This window comes from Thalassophryne amazonica, chromosome 2 (genome assembly GCF_902500255.1).
Source record: "Thalassophryne amazonica chromosome 2, fThaAma1.1, whole genome shotgun sequence".
In the NCBI taxonomy this organism is placed as follows: Eukaryota; Metazoa; Chordata; class Actinopteri; order Batrachoidiformes; family Batrachoididae; genus Thalassophryne; species Thalassophryne amazonica.
In genome coordinates, this window is record NC_047104.1 from 6,915,049 (window position 1) to 6,933,521 (window position 18,473).

The 18,473-nt window shown below is 45.2% G+C and overlaps 1 protein-coding gene across 4 annotated transcripts in view; it reads left to right on the forward strand.

Moving 5' to 3' along the window:
• Positions 1-18,473, forward strand: part of LOC117522029 (insulin-like growth factor 1 receptor) — a 117,260-nt gene that overhangs the window by 54,721 nt on the left and 44,066 nt on the right. For all 4 annotated transcript variants that reach the window (XR_004564124.1, XM_034183400.1, XM_034183416.1 and 1 more), the window contains exons 3-4: positions 17,435-17,738; positions 17,976-18,112. Coding sequence is in view for 3 of the 4 variants with exons in the window: in XM_034183400.1 (XP_034039291.1) it covers positions 17,435-17,738; positions 17,976-18,112 (441 nt within the window). In the remaining variant the exon portion in view is untranslated. The remainder of the gene's footprint in view (positions 1-17,434; positions 17,739-17,975; positions 18,113-18,473) is intronic.

The window sequence follows — 18,473 nt, forward strand, 5'->3', positions numbered from 1 at the left end:
ACTGTAAATTAATAAAAGTTAGTAAGAAAAGAGTAAATTAACCATGGCTAAGGGAATAAAAAATGCTTGTGTAAAGAAAAGTAAAAGTAAAGAAAAACTATTTATATAGGTGCTTTTTAAAAATGCAAACAAAGGAAACAGAACACAGATACAAAAAATATAAAAATAAACTATTGACAATAATTAGGAAACAAAAAGATTATTATAGTGAACAATTAAATAAGAGTAAAGATAATATAAAGGCAACATGGGGAATTATAAATAGTGTGATTGAAAGTGATGGAACGAAATCAACTTTTCCAAATTACTTTATCAAGGAAAATAAAGAGATATATGACATAAAAGAAGTTGCAAATGAGTTTAATGATTATTTTTCAAATGTGGGATCAAGTCTGGTGGGAAATAAACTAATAGTAGAAGATAAACTAAATACACTTGTAAATACGGTCAATAGTATTTTCCTTGACAATGTGGAAAAAGATGAAATAAGAAATATTGTAAAAAAAACTGTAAGCAAAAGATCAACTGACTATGAAGATTTAGACATGATGATTGTAAAAAGTATATTAGAAACTGTTATTGAACCATTCACTTACATTTGTAATCTGTCTCTGTCAACAGGAATTGTCCCAGACGAAATGAAAATAGCCAAGGTAGTCCCATTATATAAAAATGAAGACAAACGTAATTTTTCAAATTACAGACTAGTGTCATTGCTTCCACAGTTTTCAAAAATTATGGAAAAAGTTTTTGTGACAAGGTTGGACAAATTCATTGATAAACATCATATTTTAAATAATACTCAGTATGGATTCAGAACAAAACATTCGACAGCTATGGCAATTATGGAAATATCAGAGAAAATATCAACAACAATAGATAATAAGGATTATTTTGTAAGTATTTTTATCGACTTGAAAAAAGCTTTTGATGTTATCGACCACTCAAGATTGCTTCATAAGTTACAACAATATGGAATTAGAGGTATTGCACATCAGTGGGTAAAAAGCTACTTAGAAAATAGAAAACAGTTTGTTCAGATAAATAATACTAAATCAGAATTGTGTAATATTATTCATGGAGTACCACAAGGGTCGGTACTTGGACCCAAACTGTTTATTTTGTATATCAATGACATTATGATTGTATCTAAAGTACTTAGCAGCATATTACTTGCTGATGATACAACATTATTTTACTCTGGATCAGATATACAGGAAGGTAGTACAAGTGATAAATACAGAGTTGGAAAAAGTTAAACATTGGTTTGATATAAACAGATTGTCACTAAATCTTAAAACAAATTTCATATTGTTTGATGACAGAGTGGGGAAAAAAATGATGTGTCATTAAAAATAGATGGAATGGACATACAAAGGGTAAAAGAAACAAAATTTCTAGGAGTCATGATTGATGAAAATCTTACATGGAAGTCACACATAAATTACACAAAAGGAAAAATAGCGAAAGCCAATCCTGTTTTGCATAAATTAAAATTTTTGTTAAATAGTTATGGTTTATTAACATTGTACAATTCATTGATTGTCCCATATTTAACTTATTGTGTAGAAATCTATCAAGGAATTGGATTCCTTGAGGATTGGGTGGCGGTCGAGGGCGGGTGGCCCGGCGGCCCGGTCTATGCTCACAGCCCCTGGCTGTTGGGACGTGGAATGTCACCTTGCTAGGGGGGAAGGAGCCTGAGCTTGTGCGGGAGGTTGAGAGATACTGACTAGAGATAGTCGGGCTCACCTCCACGCACAGCTTGGGCTCTGGTACCCAACTCCTGGAGAGGGGCTGGACACTTCATTTTTCTGGCAGCGCCCACGGGGAGAGGCGGAGAGCTGGGGTCGCATTGCTTATTGCTCCCCAGCTTAGTCGCCAAGTGTTGGAGTTCACTCCGGTGAACGAGAGGGTTGCGTCCCTACGCCTTCGGGTCAGGGACAGGTCTCTCACCGTTGTCTTGGCCTATGGGCCGAGCGGCAGTGCAGAGTACCAACCTTCCTGGAGTCCTTGGGAGGGGTACTAGATAGCGCTCCGACTGGGGACTCCATTGTTCTCCTGGGGGATTTCAACACCCACGTGGGCGGCGACAGTGAGACCTGGATGGGGGTGATCGGGAAGCACGGCCTCCACCATCTGAAGCCAAGTGGTGTTCAGTTGTTGGACTTCTGTGCTAGTCACTGTCCGTCACGAACACCATGTTCGAGCACAAGTATGTCCATAAGTGCACGTGGCACCAGGACACCCTGAGCCGGAGGTCGATCATCGACTTTGTAGTCGTATCATCTGACCTTCGGCCACGTGTCTCGGACACTCGAGTGAAGAGAGGGGCAGAGCTGTCGACTGATCACCACGTGGTGGTGAGTTGGATCCGCTGGGAGGGTAGGAAGCCGGTCAGACCTGGCAGGCCCAAATGTATTGTGAGGGTCTGCTGGGAACGACTGGCAGAACCCTCTGTCAGCAAGGTCTTCAACTCCCGCCTCCGGGAGAGCTTCTCCCAGATCCCGGGGGAGGCTGGAGACATGGAGTCTGAGTGGACCATGTTCTCCAACTCCATTGTCGATGCGGCTGCTTGTAGCTGTGGTCGCAAGGTCTCTTGTGCCTGTCGTGGCGGCAATCCCCGAACCCAGTGGTGGACACCGGAAGTAAGGGATGCCCTCAAGCTGAAGGAGTCCTACTTATCTTTGTTGGTAGGTGGGACCCCAGAGGCAGCTGACAGGTACTGGCAGGCCAAGCGTGTCACAGCCCGAGCGCTCGCAGAGGCAAAAACTCGGGTCTGGGAGGAGTTCGGGGAGGCTATGGAGGAGGACTATCGGTCGGCCTTGAAGAGATTCTGGCAAACCGTCCGACGCCTCAGGAGGCTGGAAGCAGCTCTCCACCAGCACTGTTTATGGGGCGGGTGGGGAGCAGTTGACCCTGACTGGGGATGTTGTCGGGCGGGGGAAGGAGTACTTTGAGGATCTCCTCATTCCCATCGTCACATCTTCCGAAGAGGAAGCAGAGATTGGGGACTCAGAGGCGGACTCATCCATTACCCAGGCCGAAGTCACCGAGGTGGTTAGAAAACTCCTCGGTGGCAAGGCTCCTGGGGTGGATGAAATCCGTCCTGAGTACCTTAAGTCTCTGGATGTTGTGGGGCACATGTGTTTTGTGGATCTGGAGAAGGCGTTCGACCGTGTCCCTCCGGGCACCCTGTGGGGAGTGCTCCGGGAGTACGGGGTCCGGGGTCCTTTGCTAAGGGCTATCCGGTCCCTGTACGACGGCAGCAGGAGCTTGGTTCGCATTGCCGGTAGTAAGTCAAACCTGTTTCCAGTGCACGTTGGCCTCCGCCAGGGCTGCCCTTTGTCACCGGTTCTGTTCATTATCTTTATGGATAGAATTTCTAGGTGCAGCCAGGGTGTAGAGGGGGTCTGGTTTGGGAACCACAAAATCTCGTCTCTGCTGTTTGCGGACGATGTGGTTCTGTTGGCTTCATCAAATCAGGACCTTCAGCGTGCACTGGGGTGGTTTGCAGCTGAGTGTCAAGCGTCCAGGATGAAAATCAGCACCTCCAAATCCGAGGCCATGCTTCTCGACCAGAAAAAGGTGCTTTGCCCGCTTTATGTCGGTGGAGTGTCCTTGCCTCAAGTGGAGGAGTTTAAGTATCTCGGGGTCTTGTTCACGAGTGAGGGACAGATGGAGCGTGAGATCGATAGACAGATCGGTGCAGCATCTGCAGTGATGCGGTCGCTGTATCGGACCGTCGTGGTGAAGAGAGAGCTGAGTAGGGGGGCAAAGCTCTCGATTTACCGATTGATCTACGTTCCGATCCTCACCTATGGTCATGAGATTTGGCTCATGACCGTAAGAACGAGATCGCGAGCACAAGCGACCAAGATCAGTTTCCTCCGCAGGGTGGCTGGCTCGGTCACTCGGGAGGAGCTCGGAGTCGAGCTGCTGCTTCTCCACGTCGAAAGGAGTCATTTGAGGTGGCTCGGGCATCTTTTCCGGATGCCCCCTGGACGCCTCGCTGGAGAGGTGTTCCGGGCATGTCCCACTGGGAGGAGGCCCCGGGGAAGTCCCAGGACACGCTGGAGGGACTACATCTCTCAGCTGGCTTGGGAATGCCTTGGGGTTCCCCCGGAGGAGCTGGGGCAGGTGTGTGTGGATCGGGAGGTCTGGGCAGCTTTGCTTGAGCTTCTGCCCCCACGACCCGACTCCGGATAAAGCGGAAGAAAATGGATGGACGGATGGATGGATGGTAGAAATCTGGGGATCAGCATATAAAACTTATACACAACCCTTATTTAATCTGCAGAAAAGAGCTTTAAAAATGATTAGCAATAGTCGTTTTAGAGATCCATCTAATCCATTATTCATTAAGTATAGGGTACTTAAGTTTCATGATATAGTTGATTTGAAAATATTACAAACAATGCACCAAGCTAGCAAAAATACCTTACCAATAAACATTCAAAATATGTTTGAAAAAAGAGTACGTAGTTATAATTAGAAAGGAATAGAAGTCTTTAACAAACCAAGATTCAGAACCAAAGTAAAGGAACAGAGTATTGCAGTGAATGGTGTAAAATTTATGGGACAACCTCAACAAAGAATCAAAGAATCAAGGTCGCTTAAATTATTTAAAAAAACGTATTAAACTAGATGTATTAAGTAAGTGTGAAACTATGAAATAAGTCAGTGGGTTGTGACAAAGTCTAATATGTAATCTGTTAATAATGTCTAAAATGTTTTAAGTCTAAAACGTAACCTGTTAAAAATGTAATCTTTTAAATAATGGCTAAAATTATGAAATAAGTCAGTGGTATGTGACAAAGTCAAAAAATGTAATCTGTTAAATAATGTTGAATAATGATGCTTAAAATTGAAAGATTGTATTGTAAAAAGGGGCAGAAAATTAAGACTTGTTCTTCCCTCTGCTCCTTTTCATTCAATGTCTTGTAATATATTCATTTCTGTTTTTTTTTTTTCTGTTTTTCTTTTAAATGAATGAAATAAATATTGGAAAAAAAAAAGAGAGAGGGGCTGAGCTGTCGACCGATCACCACCTGGTGGTGAGTTGGATCCGCTGGGAGGGGAGGAAGCTGGTCAGACCTGGCAGGCCCAAACGTATTGTGAGGGTTTGCTGGGAACAACCGGCGGACCCCTCTGTCAGCGAGGTCTTCAACTCCCACCTCCAGGAGAGCTTCTCCCAGATCCCTGTGGGAGGTTGGAGACATGGAGTCCGAGTCTACCATGTTCTCCACCTCCATTGTCGACGCAGCCACTCGTAGCTGTGGTCACAATGTCTCTGCTGCCTGTCGCGGCAGTAGTCCCCGAACCCGGTGGTGAACGCCAGAATAAGGGATGCCGTCAAGTTGAAGGAGGAGTCCTACTTGTCTTTGTTGGTAGGTGGGACCCCGGAGGCAGCTGACAGGTACCGGCAGGCCAAGCTTGCCGCAGCCCGTGCGGTCGCAGAGGCAAAAACTCGGGTCTGGGAGGAGTTCGGGGAGGCCATTGAGGAGGACTATCGGTCGGCCTTGAAGAAATTCTGGCAAACTGTCCGACTCCTCAGGAGGCGGAGGCAGCTTTCCACCAGCACTGTCTACGGTGCGGGTGGGGAGCTGTTGACCCTGACTGGGGATGTTGTCGGACGGTGGAGGGAATACTTCGAGGATCTCCTCAATCCCATTGTCACGTCTTCCGAAGAGGAAGCAGAGACTGGGGACTCAGAGGCGGACTCATCCATTACCCAGGCCAAATCACCGAGGTGGTTAGAAAGCTCCTCGGTTGCAAGGCTCCTGGGATGGATGTTGTGGAACTGTCTTGGCTGACACGCCTCTGCAACATCGCGTGGCGGTCGGGGACAGTGCCTCTGGATTGGCAGACCGGGGTGGTGGTCCCTTTGTTTAAGATGGGGGACCGGAGGGTGTGTTCCAACTACAGGGGGATCACAGTCCTCAGCCTCCCCAGTAAGGTCTATTCCAGAGTACTGGAGAGGATAATTCGACCGATAGTCAAACCTCGGATTCAGAAGGAGCAGTGTGGTTTTCGTCCTGGTCGCTGCACACTGAACCAGCTCTACACGCTCCATCGGGTGCTCGAGGGTTCATGGGAGTTCGCCTAAGCAGTCCACATGTGCTTTGTTGATCTGGAGAAGGCGTTCGACCGTGTCCCTCGGGGCACCCTGTGGGGGGTGCTCCGGGAGTACGGGGTCCGGGGTCCTTTGCTAAGGGCTATCCGGTCCCTGTACGACGGCAGCAGGAGCTTGGTTCGCATTGCCGGTAGTAAGTCAAATCTGTTTCCAGTGCACGTTGGCCTCCGCCAGGGCTGCCCTTTGTCACCGGTTCTGTTCATTATCTTTATGGATAGAATTTCTAGGTGCAGCCAGGGTGTAGAGGGGGTCTGGTTTGGGAACCACAAAATCTCGTCTCTGCTGTTTGCGGACGATGTGGTTCTGTTGGCTTCATCAAATCAGGACCTTCAGCGTGCACTGGGGTGGTTTGCAGCTGAGTGTCAAGCGTCCAGGATGAAAATCAGCACCTCCAAATCCGAGGCCATGCTTCTCGACCAGAAAAAGGTGCTTTGCCCTCTTCAGGTCAGTATAGTGTCCTTGCCTCAAGCGGAGGAGTTTAAGTATCTCGGGGTCTTGTTCACGAGTGAGGGATGGATGGAGCGTGAGATCGATAGACGGATCGGTGCAGCATCTGAAGTGATGCGGTCTCTGTGTCCGACCGTCGTGGTGAAGAGAGAGCTGAGTAGGGGGGCAAAGCTCTCGATTTACCGATCGGTCTACGTTCCGATCCTCGCCTATAGTCATGAGATTTTGCTCATGACCGAACAAACGAGATTGCGAGTACAAGCGGCCGAGACGAGTTTCCTCCGCAGGGTGGCTGGGCGCTCCCTTAGAGATAGGGTAAGGAGCTCGGTCACTCGGGAGCAGCTTGGAGTCGAGCCGCTGCTCCTCCATGTCGAAAGGAACCAATTGAGGTGGCTCAGGCGTCTTTTCCAGATGCCCCCTGGGCGCCTCACTACGTCTCTCGGCTGGCTTGGGAACGCCTTGGGTTTCCCCCGGAGGAGCTGGGCGAGATGTGTGTGGAACGGGAGGTCTGGGCGGCTTTGCTTGAGCTGCTGCCCCCGCGACCCGACTCCGGATAAAGCGGACGAAAATGGATGGATGTACCAGAGCCCAAGCTGTGCGTGGAGGTGAGCCCGACTATCTCTCTATCTCTAGTCGGTATCTCTCAACCTTCCGCACAAGCTCAGGCTCGTTCCCTCCCAGCGAGGTGACATTCCACGTCCCAACAGCCAGGGGCTGTGAGCATGGACCGGGCCTCCGGGCCACCCTCCCTCGACCGCCACCCAATCCTCGACCCCCACCCAATCCTCTCTGCACCCGACCCCCATGGCCCCCTCTGCAGGTGGTGAACCCACAAGAGGGCATGCCCACGTCGCTCTTTCGGGCTGAGCCCGTCCTGTCCCCATTGGCTAAGGCCCAACCACCAAGCACTCCGCGCGAGCCCCAACCCTAGGCCTGGCTCCAAGGTGGGGCCCCGCCATACCGGGCGACATCTCAGTCCTTGATTTTGTTTTTTTTACTGGTCATGGAGGTTCTGAACTGCCCTTAGTCTGACCCATCACCTAGGACCTGTTTATCTTGGGAGACCCTACAGGGAGCACAAAGCCCCTGACAACATAGCTCCTGGGATCATCCAGGTACATAAACTCCCCCACCACGATAAGGTGGCAGCTCGAGGGGGTTTATGTTCAAACTGCTAAAAAAGCAGTTTGAGCATAATAGTTTTGAGTTTGTAGCGTCAACAGCAGATGGTACTATTATTGTGATCACCCCCTTTTCTACTTTTTTTACTAATAGCCCAGTTTCATAGCCTTAAGAGTGTGCATATCATGAATGCTTGGTCTTGTTGGATTTGTGAGAATCTACTGAATCTACTGGTACCTTGTTTCCCATGTAACAATAAGAAATATACTTACAACCTGGATTAATCTTTTTAGTCACATAGCACTACTATTATTCTGAACACTACTGTACTTGTCAGGCTAACACAGTTGAAGTGGTAGACTCTACTGTTCCTTATCCACATTCAAGATGGAAGTGTTGACCTCCTGCTTCTCCAGAGTCCAGGGGCCTGTACTACGAAGCGGGGTTAACTTCTTAAACCGGGTTTGACAAAACCTGGTGTTCTCAAGTGGTGTTAATCGGTACTACGACGCTGATAAAGATGTTGGATCTGGTTCTCGCACGTGGTATTGCTGTCAGGAATATTTACATCATGCCTCTTACATCAGTGGTCTCTGATCACTCACTTATTAAAGTAGACCTGCATTGAAATAAATGTGGTCAGGTTTCAGAAAGAAATAGCTGATATGTATTTATAAGACCGTTGTGAATGCAGTAAAGTAAATCTGTAAGCCCAAATTTGTAATTCAGAGGAGAAATCTTCGTTTAAAAATGACAAATTTGCAGCTAAAATTTAGCCCTTTGTGAAAACAGTTTGTACAGCCGTATCATTTCCATGACGTCAGGGACAAGACGACGCGCTCCCGCCTTCAGTCTGATCCCGCATTAAAATTGATTTTATCTGTTAGTAATGTTACTTATACACGTCCTGGTTTCAACATCCAAAAGTAAGCTGCAATGAATGTGAGATACAGATCTGTGTGCTCAGATCAGCAACGACATCGACAGCGGGCGCCGTTCTTCCTCTCCCGCTCTCTGCCTCCGCTGCGCTTATGAAGATGGCGGGCTCGTTAACGAGCTTGTTAACCACCGACGTGGGCCACTCACACCGCCCGTGTCTGCTTTGCAGCCGGCATCACCTCTCTGTCTACTGAATGGAGCTGCAGCACACTTGGCACAAGTCCTGAGATTACGCTCGCTGTTTTAATGCGAAGCGGCCGGTACACCTGTTGCTGCAAGGACAGACTTCTTGCTGCAAAATTCATAGCACCGCACATCTCGGCAATTGGAGCCCCAGAGCTCCATGGACGCTGAGAGAGGTTTATATATTTTTAATGACTCCGATTCTTTGCGGGTCTCGCCTCCATATCCCGCTATGGTACCGGAGGCGAAAGACAGTAGATTTTCATTGCGACACCACTCAAACGGGCGTATGTAAAAGTCCCACAAAATAATTTTCAAGCAGAAATAAAAGAAATGTGTACTCACCAAACGTGCCGCAAGACAGTATGAAGTTTTTAAAAAAGTACATCCTTCCGTATAAGACAAGAAAAAGGTGCAGATGCAAACTGACGTAAATCCACAAATTACAATTGGCGCAATGCATTCTGGGAGAGGTTCTTGTCCGTGACGTCTCGGCAGCGGCCATGATGAGAGGGACAATTTGCGGAGGGCTAAATGTTAGCTGTAAATGTCATTTTCAAATGAAGATTTCTCCGTTGAATGACAGATCTGGGCTTGCAGATTTACTTTACTACATTCAGAAGGATCTCGTGTAAATGTAAGTCATTTTTGTTCAAAAAAATCTGACTGCATTTTTTTCAATGCAGGTCTCCTTTAAGTTTACAGTTTCACTGCCGTGTTTAGTGGAACAACAACCTTATTTATCATTACGGTGATGCATCAACTCCTCAACTAAGACTGAACTAGAAGCTAGATTGCCTGATGTCTTAGCCTCACTTTTGACAAATACCCAGTGAGTGGACAGACTTGTGGATAGTTTAAACTTGGTGCTCAAAACGACACTCAACATGATTGCACCACCTGTGTTAAAACCGCGCTCCCCCAAATCGCAGTCACCTTGGTTCAATGATTACCTGCGTGACCTCAAGCATAAAGCAAGAGTTCTAGAACGGAAATGGCGTTGTTCAAAATTAGAAGTATTTCACCTTGCATGGTGTGATGCTATCTTAGACTATAAGCATGCACTGTTGGCTAAAAAGCTGACCTATTACTCTGATTTGATCAACAAAAACAAGCATAACTCAAAGTTCTTGTTCAACACGGTGGCAACACTTATTCATGGATAACCACCTGTAGTTCGCTCTCCTTTTACAGCACAAGATTTCCTGGATTACTTTGAGAAGAAAATAGATAACATTAGGTTGAACATATCCCAGCATGCCTTAACCCAGCCACTACACCCTGCTATTGAGGTGGGCGCCACTACTGATGTATTACCTAGATTTACAGAATTTGATGGTATCTCTCTAGACATGCTGACGAAACTCGTAACATCAACAAAAAGCACAACCTGTTTATTTGATTCTATACCAACAAAACTGTTTAAGGACCTGTGGCCCACTCTTGGGCCGATTGTGCTGGAAATTATTAATCTTTCTTTAACTTCTGAATCTGTTCCTAAATGTTTCAAATATGCAGTGATTAAACCATTACTTAAGAAACCTAATCTTGACCCTAGTGTATTGAAAAACTATCGGCCGATATCAAATGGATGTCACGGCAACTTGTAGACTGTCTTACTGAGAATAATCTCTTTGAGCCGCTGCAGTCTGCTTTTAGAAAATATCATTCCACAGAAACGGCTCTCACTAAAGTAGTGAATGATCTTCTGCTTACAATGGATTCAGACACCACTACGGTTCTGTTGCTGTTAGATCTCAGTGCTGCATTTAATACAGTGGATCATCATATTCTACTTGATAGGCTGGAAAATCATTTTGGGATTACTGGGAGTGCCCTTGCATGGCTGACGCCATACTTGACCAGTCGTTCTCACTGTGTTTTGTACAGTAACACTACCTCTAACCTTAGTGACATGAAATTTGGGGTTCCTCAGGGGTCTGTCTTAGGCCCCCTGCTTTTCTCCCTTTATATAGCACCCCTTGGGCACATATTGCGGCATTTTGGGATTACTTTTCACTGCTATGCAGATGATACTCAGTTATATATGACGATAACTGCTGGTAATCTCGTTCACATAAAATCCTTAGAAGATTGCCTTGCATCAGTGAGAAGTTGGATGTCTAGAAACTTCCTCCTTTTAAACTCAAAAGACTGAAATGATGGTTCTTGGTCCAGTGAGACATCGGCATCAATTTGACCAGTTAACACTCAGCCTAGGCTCGTGTGTCATACATCACACTGACAAAGTGAGGAACCTTGGGGTAATTTTTGATTCTTCGTTGTCCTTTGGTCTCAATATTAGAAATATTACTAGGACTGCTTTCTTCCACCTGCGAAATATAGGGAAGATTCATCCCATCCTGTCTATGGCCGATGCTGAGACCCTGATCCATGCGTTCATCTCTTCTAGATTGGACTACTGCAATGTTCTATTTTCTGGTTTACTGCAGTCTAGCATTAGGGGTCTCCAATTGGTTCAGAATGCTGCAGCCAGACTTTTGACACGAATCAGAAAGTTTGACCACATTACACCCATTTTGGTGTCTCTTCACTGGCTTCCTGTCCCAGTGAGATCAGATTTTAAGGTTCTGCTACTAACCTGTAAAATTATTCATGGACTGGTAACTCCCTACCTAGCTGACCTAATTAAACCTTACGTACCGGCCCGGGCTTTACGTTCTCAGGGTGCAGGACTACTTTGTGTCCCTAAGGTGATTAAGAAGTCTGCGGGTCACAGAGCTTTCTCTTATCGTGCCCCTGTTCTGTGGAATGATCTCACTGCATCAATAAAACAATCAGATTCTGTGGAGACTTATTTTCCCTTTCATATGGCTAGCATACTGGTGCAGTTTTGTTTTACGCTTTTTACTCTTTTAATTCATGTTATTAGTATTTGAAGTGGGCCGCGGCCTCAACTTCACCTAAATTCCGGGTCTTTTAGTGAAGCTTAGGGCTAGTGGCTGGCGATCACCTTAGTATTTCTCTGTTTTTCTTGTTGATTAATGCTGGCAAATTATACGGTATTTTTTGTCTTTCTGATGCCTGATTCTGTTTTTTCTCTCTGTTTAAGGTGCAGCTCCATCCAGAGATGGGAGTTGTGTTTGTGTTGGCGATCCTCCTGTCCTGTGCACCAACAGCAATTCTTGTATATTCGTCCGTGAATTGTTCTGTGAATTATTTCTAATTTATGTCTGTATCATGGCCCAAGCAGAGGGTCACCCCTTTGAGTCTGGTCTGCTTGAGGTTTCTTCCTCAGAGGGAGTTTTTCCTTACCACTGTTGCTCTGGGTGTTGGTAAGGTTAGACCTTGCCTGTGTGAAGTGCCTTGAGGCAACTCTGTTGTGATTTAGCGCTATATAAAGGAAATAAATTGTTGATTTGTTGAACCTGTGTTAACCTAATTGGAGTTTGTGCGCGTTCACATAAAAGGGGCAGGTTGCAGTGCACGTCACCATTTTTCAATGATGGCGCGGTCACCTTACTTTACCGAAGAAGAATGCACGATTATTATGCGGAGCTACGAGGAATTTAAATTAACGTTAAGGGGGAAATCGAACACATCATCTGCCAATAAAGCAAGACAGGCTTGTTGGCAACGTATTGCTGATCGGGTAATGCATAAGTACAATTCAGTGTTCTCCAAATCTGTTACAGATGATTAACCTGTGGATGTCTGATATGTGTAAATAATGACCTTCTTTCATTAATTACGCCCAGATGCAACACGATTCAGAAGTGGGCATAGGCCTACTAATAGATGTTAGGTTAATTTAATGTTTCCTAAATAGGCTACCTATCTAAGGATTTAAAGCCATTAATGGTCATTCTGTTAACATAGTTACATATATATCACTTTGGCATGAAGGTTATCCAACAGGACAGCCCCATGTGGGGAGAAAAAGAATGTGAAATATGTAATTATAGTAATTGTATATTAGAATATTTAGAAAAATCAAACAAACCAAAGCAACTCTTATGTGGCTGAAATAAGTGAAAAGAAGGTGAGCTTAGAGTGGACTACACGATAATGGGTGTATGAAATAGGCCGAATAGAACGGCTATACCTGCACATTGATACTGTGAAAAGATTTGCGATTGACATAATCGCCCTTGTGCACTGATTGGGATTTGCGTGCAATGAATGGCTCCTATTACTCTTGGGAAACCTAGGAGAAATTGTTATTGATAAGCCCCACTTCACCTAATTAATGGACATGCATTAGACCTATTTTGATATTAGTAATTACCCGCGATTGCATAAAACCCTTCTTTGATTTGCATTGCGGATAAATGGCCAGGGGAAAACGACAAATGCATCCAACAGTTTAGATAGAGCAAGTACTACCTTGTGAATCATACGACATACAGTATCTGCTCAGATGTTCAGTATGTATCACCGATTGGAATACATAAATTGTCCACTGGCAAAATATCTAAGCACAAGGCACATTATCTACTCGATCGTTAGGGCATTGCTACGATGGGTAATGTTACAGACGTCTGGCCCGATCAGCTGACAAAGATAACGAAGTCCCTCTGCTGAGAATCTATATCTTAATGGAGAATATCGTCCGGGTATGTCAGCGGATTCTGGCGGTCTTTAAAAAGCCCTCGCCCTGTGAAGAGAGCCCCTCACAATTTGTGCCCCAATATCAACGGATCATTCAGGTAGGCCGGCATTGGTCTTCGAGTGAGTGAAGGTGGATGGGCGGTACTATAAAGGGACTGGTTAAGCGAAAACCTCAAGCTAACCTAGAACATAACCCTGCTCAGAGCAGGTTTGGCACGCAGCGTAAATTGCCATGGCAGCATACCTCGATCAAAACCTATCCACCTTCGTTAGTACGGGTTAACCGGGAAGTTACTCCACGTCATTAACTTACTCCCGAAGTTACCCTGATAAGCCAGTAACCCCGCTTCGTAGTACAGGCCCCAGTTCTGACAGACGTCAACATCACTGGACTTTGTTCTTGTGTTGTTGAGGGACGAAGGTTAATTCTGTGCTGTTGTTGAATTGGATATTACAGTGGTCAGTTTGACCTACATTGGATTCTGCCGCCTCTGAGATCCTTCATAATTTCCTCGATCACAGCTCCATCATGTCACAGCGATGACAAGTTCTTTATAAGTTTGTAAACCTGAAATCCGAAACAGAACAGACATAACCGTGACGTGGCCCAAAAATGGAACAGAAGGCTACTTCACCTCCATTATTCAGGTCTTCAGCTCTGACAGCACTAACGGAGATGATGTCCAAACACCGCACACACTTTCTGTGGAGAACTTAATGAATGATTGATGATCTTTTAATCAGTGTTTGACTTGATTTTGAGAGACCAAAGACATATTCACAGACAGTTTGCAGACTTGGTGTGGAGTTGTGTATACATTCTTGGTCCAGCTGTTCCAGCTGTTTGTACATTTCACAAATGAATGAAAAATCTCACGTGGAAAATACATATAAACACTAGGCAGTGCAATTCTTTCTTTGTTGGTGGGGGTGAACATGGACGCAAAATCCAGAATCAACGTAACATGACGGCAAGCCAGAAAGGGAAAAAGTACCTTTAATCCTCTGCTTAGAAATGTGCCTGAAGGAGTTCCTAGTATCACTCTTCTGAAGATCAGCCTTTTAAAGATAGTCGTGTTTCTTGAAGCAGCTCTTGGAGCTCCAGCTTGAATGGTAAAAATCAGGCAGATGGTCTCACTTTGTTCCTGTGTTACAGGCTGGGGGAATGACTTCCTGTTCCAGTTACAGCTCGCCCTCAACAGCTGCTGGCCCCCTTCAGTTTGTTCACTGTTTTATTTGTTTTGATCCAAAACAACATAAACACAGAATTCCTGATTGGAGGAGCAGGTCTCGCAACAGAGCCTGCTGGGATTTCCAGCAGTAAGTGGTGTGACTTCTTTAGTTCTGAGAAGTGCTCCAGTCTGTGGCGTAGAGACGGAGTTTGGAAACATGTCATCAGCCTCTCTGCTGAGTGCAAATACTTTTTTCAATGTTGTGTCCAACAGCGTCATGTCAGCAGTCAGAGGGACTCGTCCAGATGTGTTTCTTCCATCCTCTGGTGTGTGCTGCAGTCACAGATCCTGTGTCTCTATCCTGGCCAAAGCCTACGTGATGTCACCTGTAGATTTTCTATGAAACCCATATCTGGGTGTTGGCAGCAGCGACCACACTGATTCTGGCGACATGATGATGAACTCATTAATACATAAATGTGCTTGTTCTGTTAGACCTCAGTGCTGCTTTTGATACTGTTGACCGAAAATTTATTAGAGATTAGAGCATGCCATAGGTATTAAAGGCACTGCGCTGCGGTGGTTTGAATCATATTTGGTCTAATAGATTACAATTTGTTCATGTAAATGGGGAATCTTCTTCACAGACTAAAGTTATTATGGAGTTCCACAAGGTTCTGTGCTAGGACCAATTTTATTCACTTTATACATGCTTCCCTTAGGCAGTATTATTAGACAGCATTGCTTAAATTTTTCATTGTTACGCAGAATGATACCAGCTTTATCTATCCATGAAGCCAGAGGACACACACCAATTAGCTAAACTGCACGATTGTCTTACAGACATAAAGACATGGATAACCTCTAATTTCCTGCTTTTAACTTAGATAAACTGAAGTTATTGTACTTGGCCCAACAAATCTTCAAAACATGGTAATGCTAACCAGATCCTTACTCTGGATGGCATTACCCTGACCTCTAGTAATACTGTGAGAAATCTTGGAGTCATTTTTGATCAGGATATGTCATTCAAAGCGCATATTAAACAAATATGTAGGACTGCTTTTTTGCATTACGCAATATCTCTAAAATCAGAAAGGTCTTGTCTCAGAGTGATGCTGAAAAACTATTCATGCATTTATTTCCTCTAGGCTGGACTATTGTAATTCATTATTATCAGGTTGTCCTAAAAGTTCCCTAAAAAGCCTTCAGTTAATTCAAATGCTGCAGCTAAGTACTGACGGGGACTAGAAGGAGAGAGCATATCTCACCCATATTGGCCTCTCTTCATTGGCTTCCTGTTAATTCTAGAATAGAATTTAAAATTCTTCTTCTTACTTATAAGGTTTTGAATAATCAGGTCCCATCTTATCTTAGGGACCTCGTAGTACCATATCACCCCAATAGAGCGCTTCGCTCTCAGACTGCAGGCTTACTTGTAGTTCCTAGGGTTTGTAAGAGTAGAATGGGAGGCAGAGCCTTCAGCTTTCAGGCTCCTCTCCTGTGGAACCAGCTCCCAATTCAGATCAGGGAGACAGACACCCTCTCTACTTTTAAGATTAGGCTTAAAACTTTATTTTTTGCTAAAGCTTATAGTTAAGGCTGGATCAGCTGAACCATCCCTTAGTTATGCTGCTATAGACGTAGACTGCTGGGGGGTTCCCATGATGCACTGTTTCTTTCTCTTTTTGCTCTGTATGCACCACTCTGCATTTAATCATTAGTGATCGATCTCTGCTCCCCTCCACAGCATGTCTTTTTCCTGGTTCTCTCCCTCAGCCCCAACCAGTCCCAGCAGAAGACTGCCCCTCCCTGAGCCTGGTTCTGCTGGAGGTTTCTTCCTGTTAAAAGGGAGTTTTTCCTTCCCACTGTAGCCAAGTGCTTGCTCACAGGGGGTCGTTTTGACCGTTGGGTTTTTACGTAATTATTGTATGGCCTTGCCTTACAATATAAAGCGCCTTGGGGCAACTGTTTGTTGTGATTTGGCGCTATATAAAAAAATTGATTGATTGATTGATAAATAGTTGGAGGATTCGTGGCTCAGTGTGTGTTTGTATCCAGCCTTAAGTTGCCACTTAAGGAACTGCAACTTCTTCTGGCAGGGCTTCATCTGATGCCATCAAAGTTTACTGCTTGGCTGCAGTGTCGAGGTGGGGGTGGGGGGGCAGCATACAACATGTGCTTATAGTGAGGATACCACCGAGTGATAGTGATGACACAAGTAATAGTTTTTTTGTTTTTTGTTTGTTTGTTTTTTTTGGGGGGGTTTTTGAGTCACCTCTGTTCATGTTAAGCTCTCGTTCGTTCATATTTCCAGGTTACATAAAGCTTCCAGGCGCTGTTTTTTGCAAATGAGCTTGTTTGTTGGTGCTCTCTGAAGGAACGGCATGCAAGTTTGGATTGTTCGGCTGACTTTCAGTTCATCATTCATTGTGTCTTCCTGTTCTGGGTTCAGTCCGTTCTTCATTCATTCTCATTCCCATAAAGCGGCACCATGAGCCGCTTTATGGGAAGCCACTGAACAGTAAGCGCAAGGGTGCTTTTTAGCCGTGCCTGACTCTTTAAATAAATACACAGGGAGCTGAATGATACAGAAAACTTCTGCTTAAAGATTATTCAAGATGTGACATCAGTGATCAGTAAGGAAGCACAGCCCACTGATACTGACAATCAATGCTGTGGATGATCAGACCGTTTTTTTTTTCCTCCTCCTTTTGGTGTTCTATAATAAATGTAGTGAAGACATTTCCAACACTGTGTGATTAAATAAATGCATTGAGTCTCTGTTTGAGCTGTGTAATAATCATCTTACTGTACATGGAGAAATCTCATTCTGTAATAACTTCCTGTGTGTTTTCCTCAGAGTGCCCAGAGAAGTGTGCACGGCGGGCATGCACTGCAGATGGTGAATGCTGCCACCCTCAGTGCCTAGGCAGCTGCATGATTCCTGGTAGTGACACGGCGTGTGCTGCGTGCGTGCATTACTACCACGAAGGTCGCTGTGTGCCCACCTGCCCTGCTGGCACCTACAAGTTTGAGGGTTGGCGTTGCATCAGTGCTGAGCTTTGCTCCAAAGTCCACCTCCCTGACTTTGACAGCTTCATCATCCACGCTGGAGAATGCATGCCTGAATGCCCATCTGGATATACCCGCAGTGCCCCCTACAGGTGAGGAGACACACTGTCTAAAACGTAAAGGTCACCACAGTAACTATTGCATTAGCTTTGGCGCAGTTAACCATCCAGGGTCACACTTGTTGTTTGTCAAATAATGAAGGTCGTTGGTGAGTTCTGGATTCCAAGTCAGCTAGTTGATGATGTTGAACATCGACATGAAATCTTTCAAGGATAAAAAAAATAAAAACTGAGGGGAAAAGCAAAACTTGTCTGTGTGTCTGTCTCCAGCATGTTTTGCACTGCTTGTGATGGTCTGTGTGATAAAGTTTGTGAGGAGAAGGTCATCGACTCCATGGATGCTGCTCAGTCTCTCAAAGGCTGCACTGTTATCAAAGGCAACCTGGAAATCAACATCCGCAGAGGCCGTGAGTACATAGCATTTAATGCTGTTAGCGGGGAACAAGAGATATCAGCTGGCAGTTTTACAGTTTTCACGCTTGGACTTGAGATTTATTGGATTAGAGGTGTGTGTGTGATAGGCCATGATATGTGCAAGCTGACTGTATGTGCTTTGTAACACTGCTTATGTAATGGTGCATTTACACATAGGCAAGATGCGTTACGAATGTCATATTTGCGTCATTCTTGGCACATTCCTGACATTCTTTATGTGACTTAACACAACTGAATAGGTTTCTTAATAGTGCATGTTGGTGCGTGATATTCATGATTTTCGTGGAGCATGTTCTTGGCTGTCAAAAAATCTTCCACAAATGTCACATACCA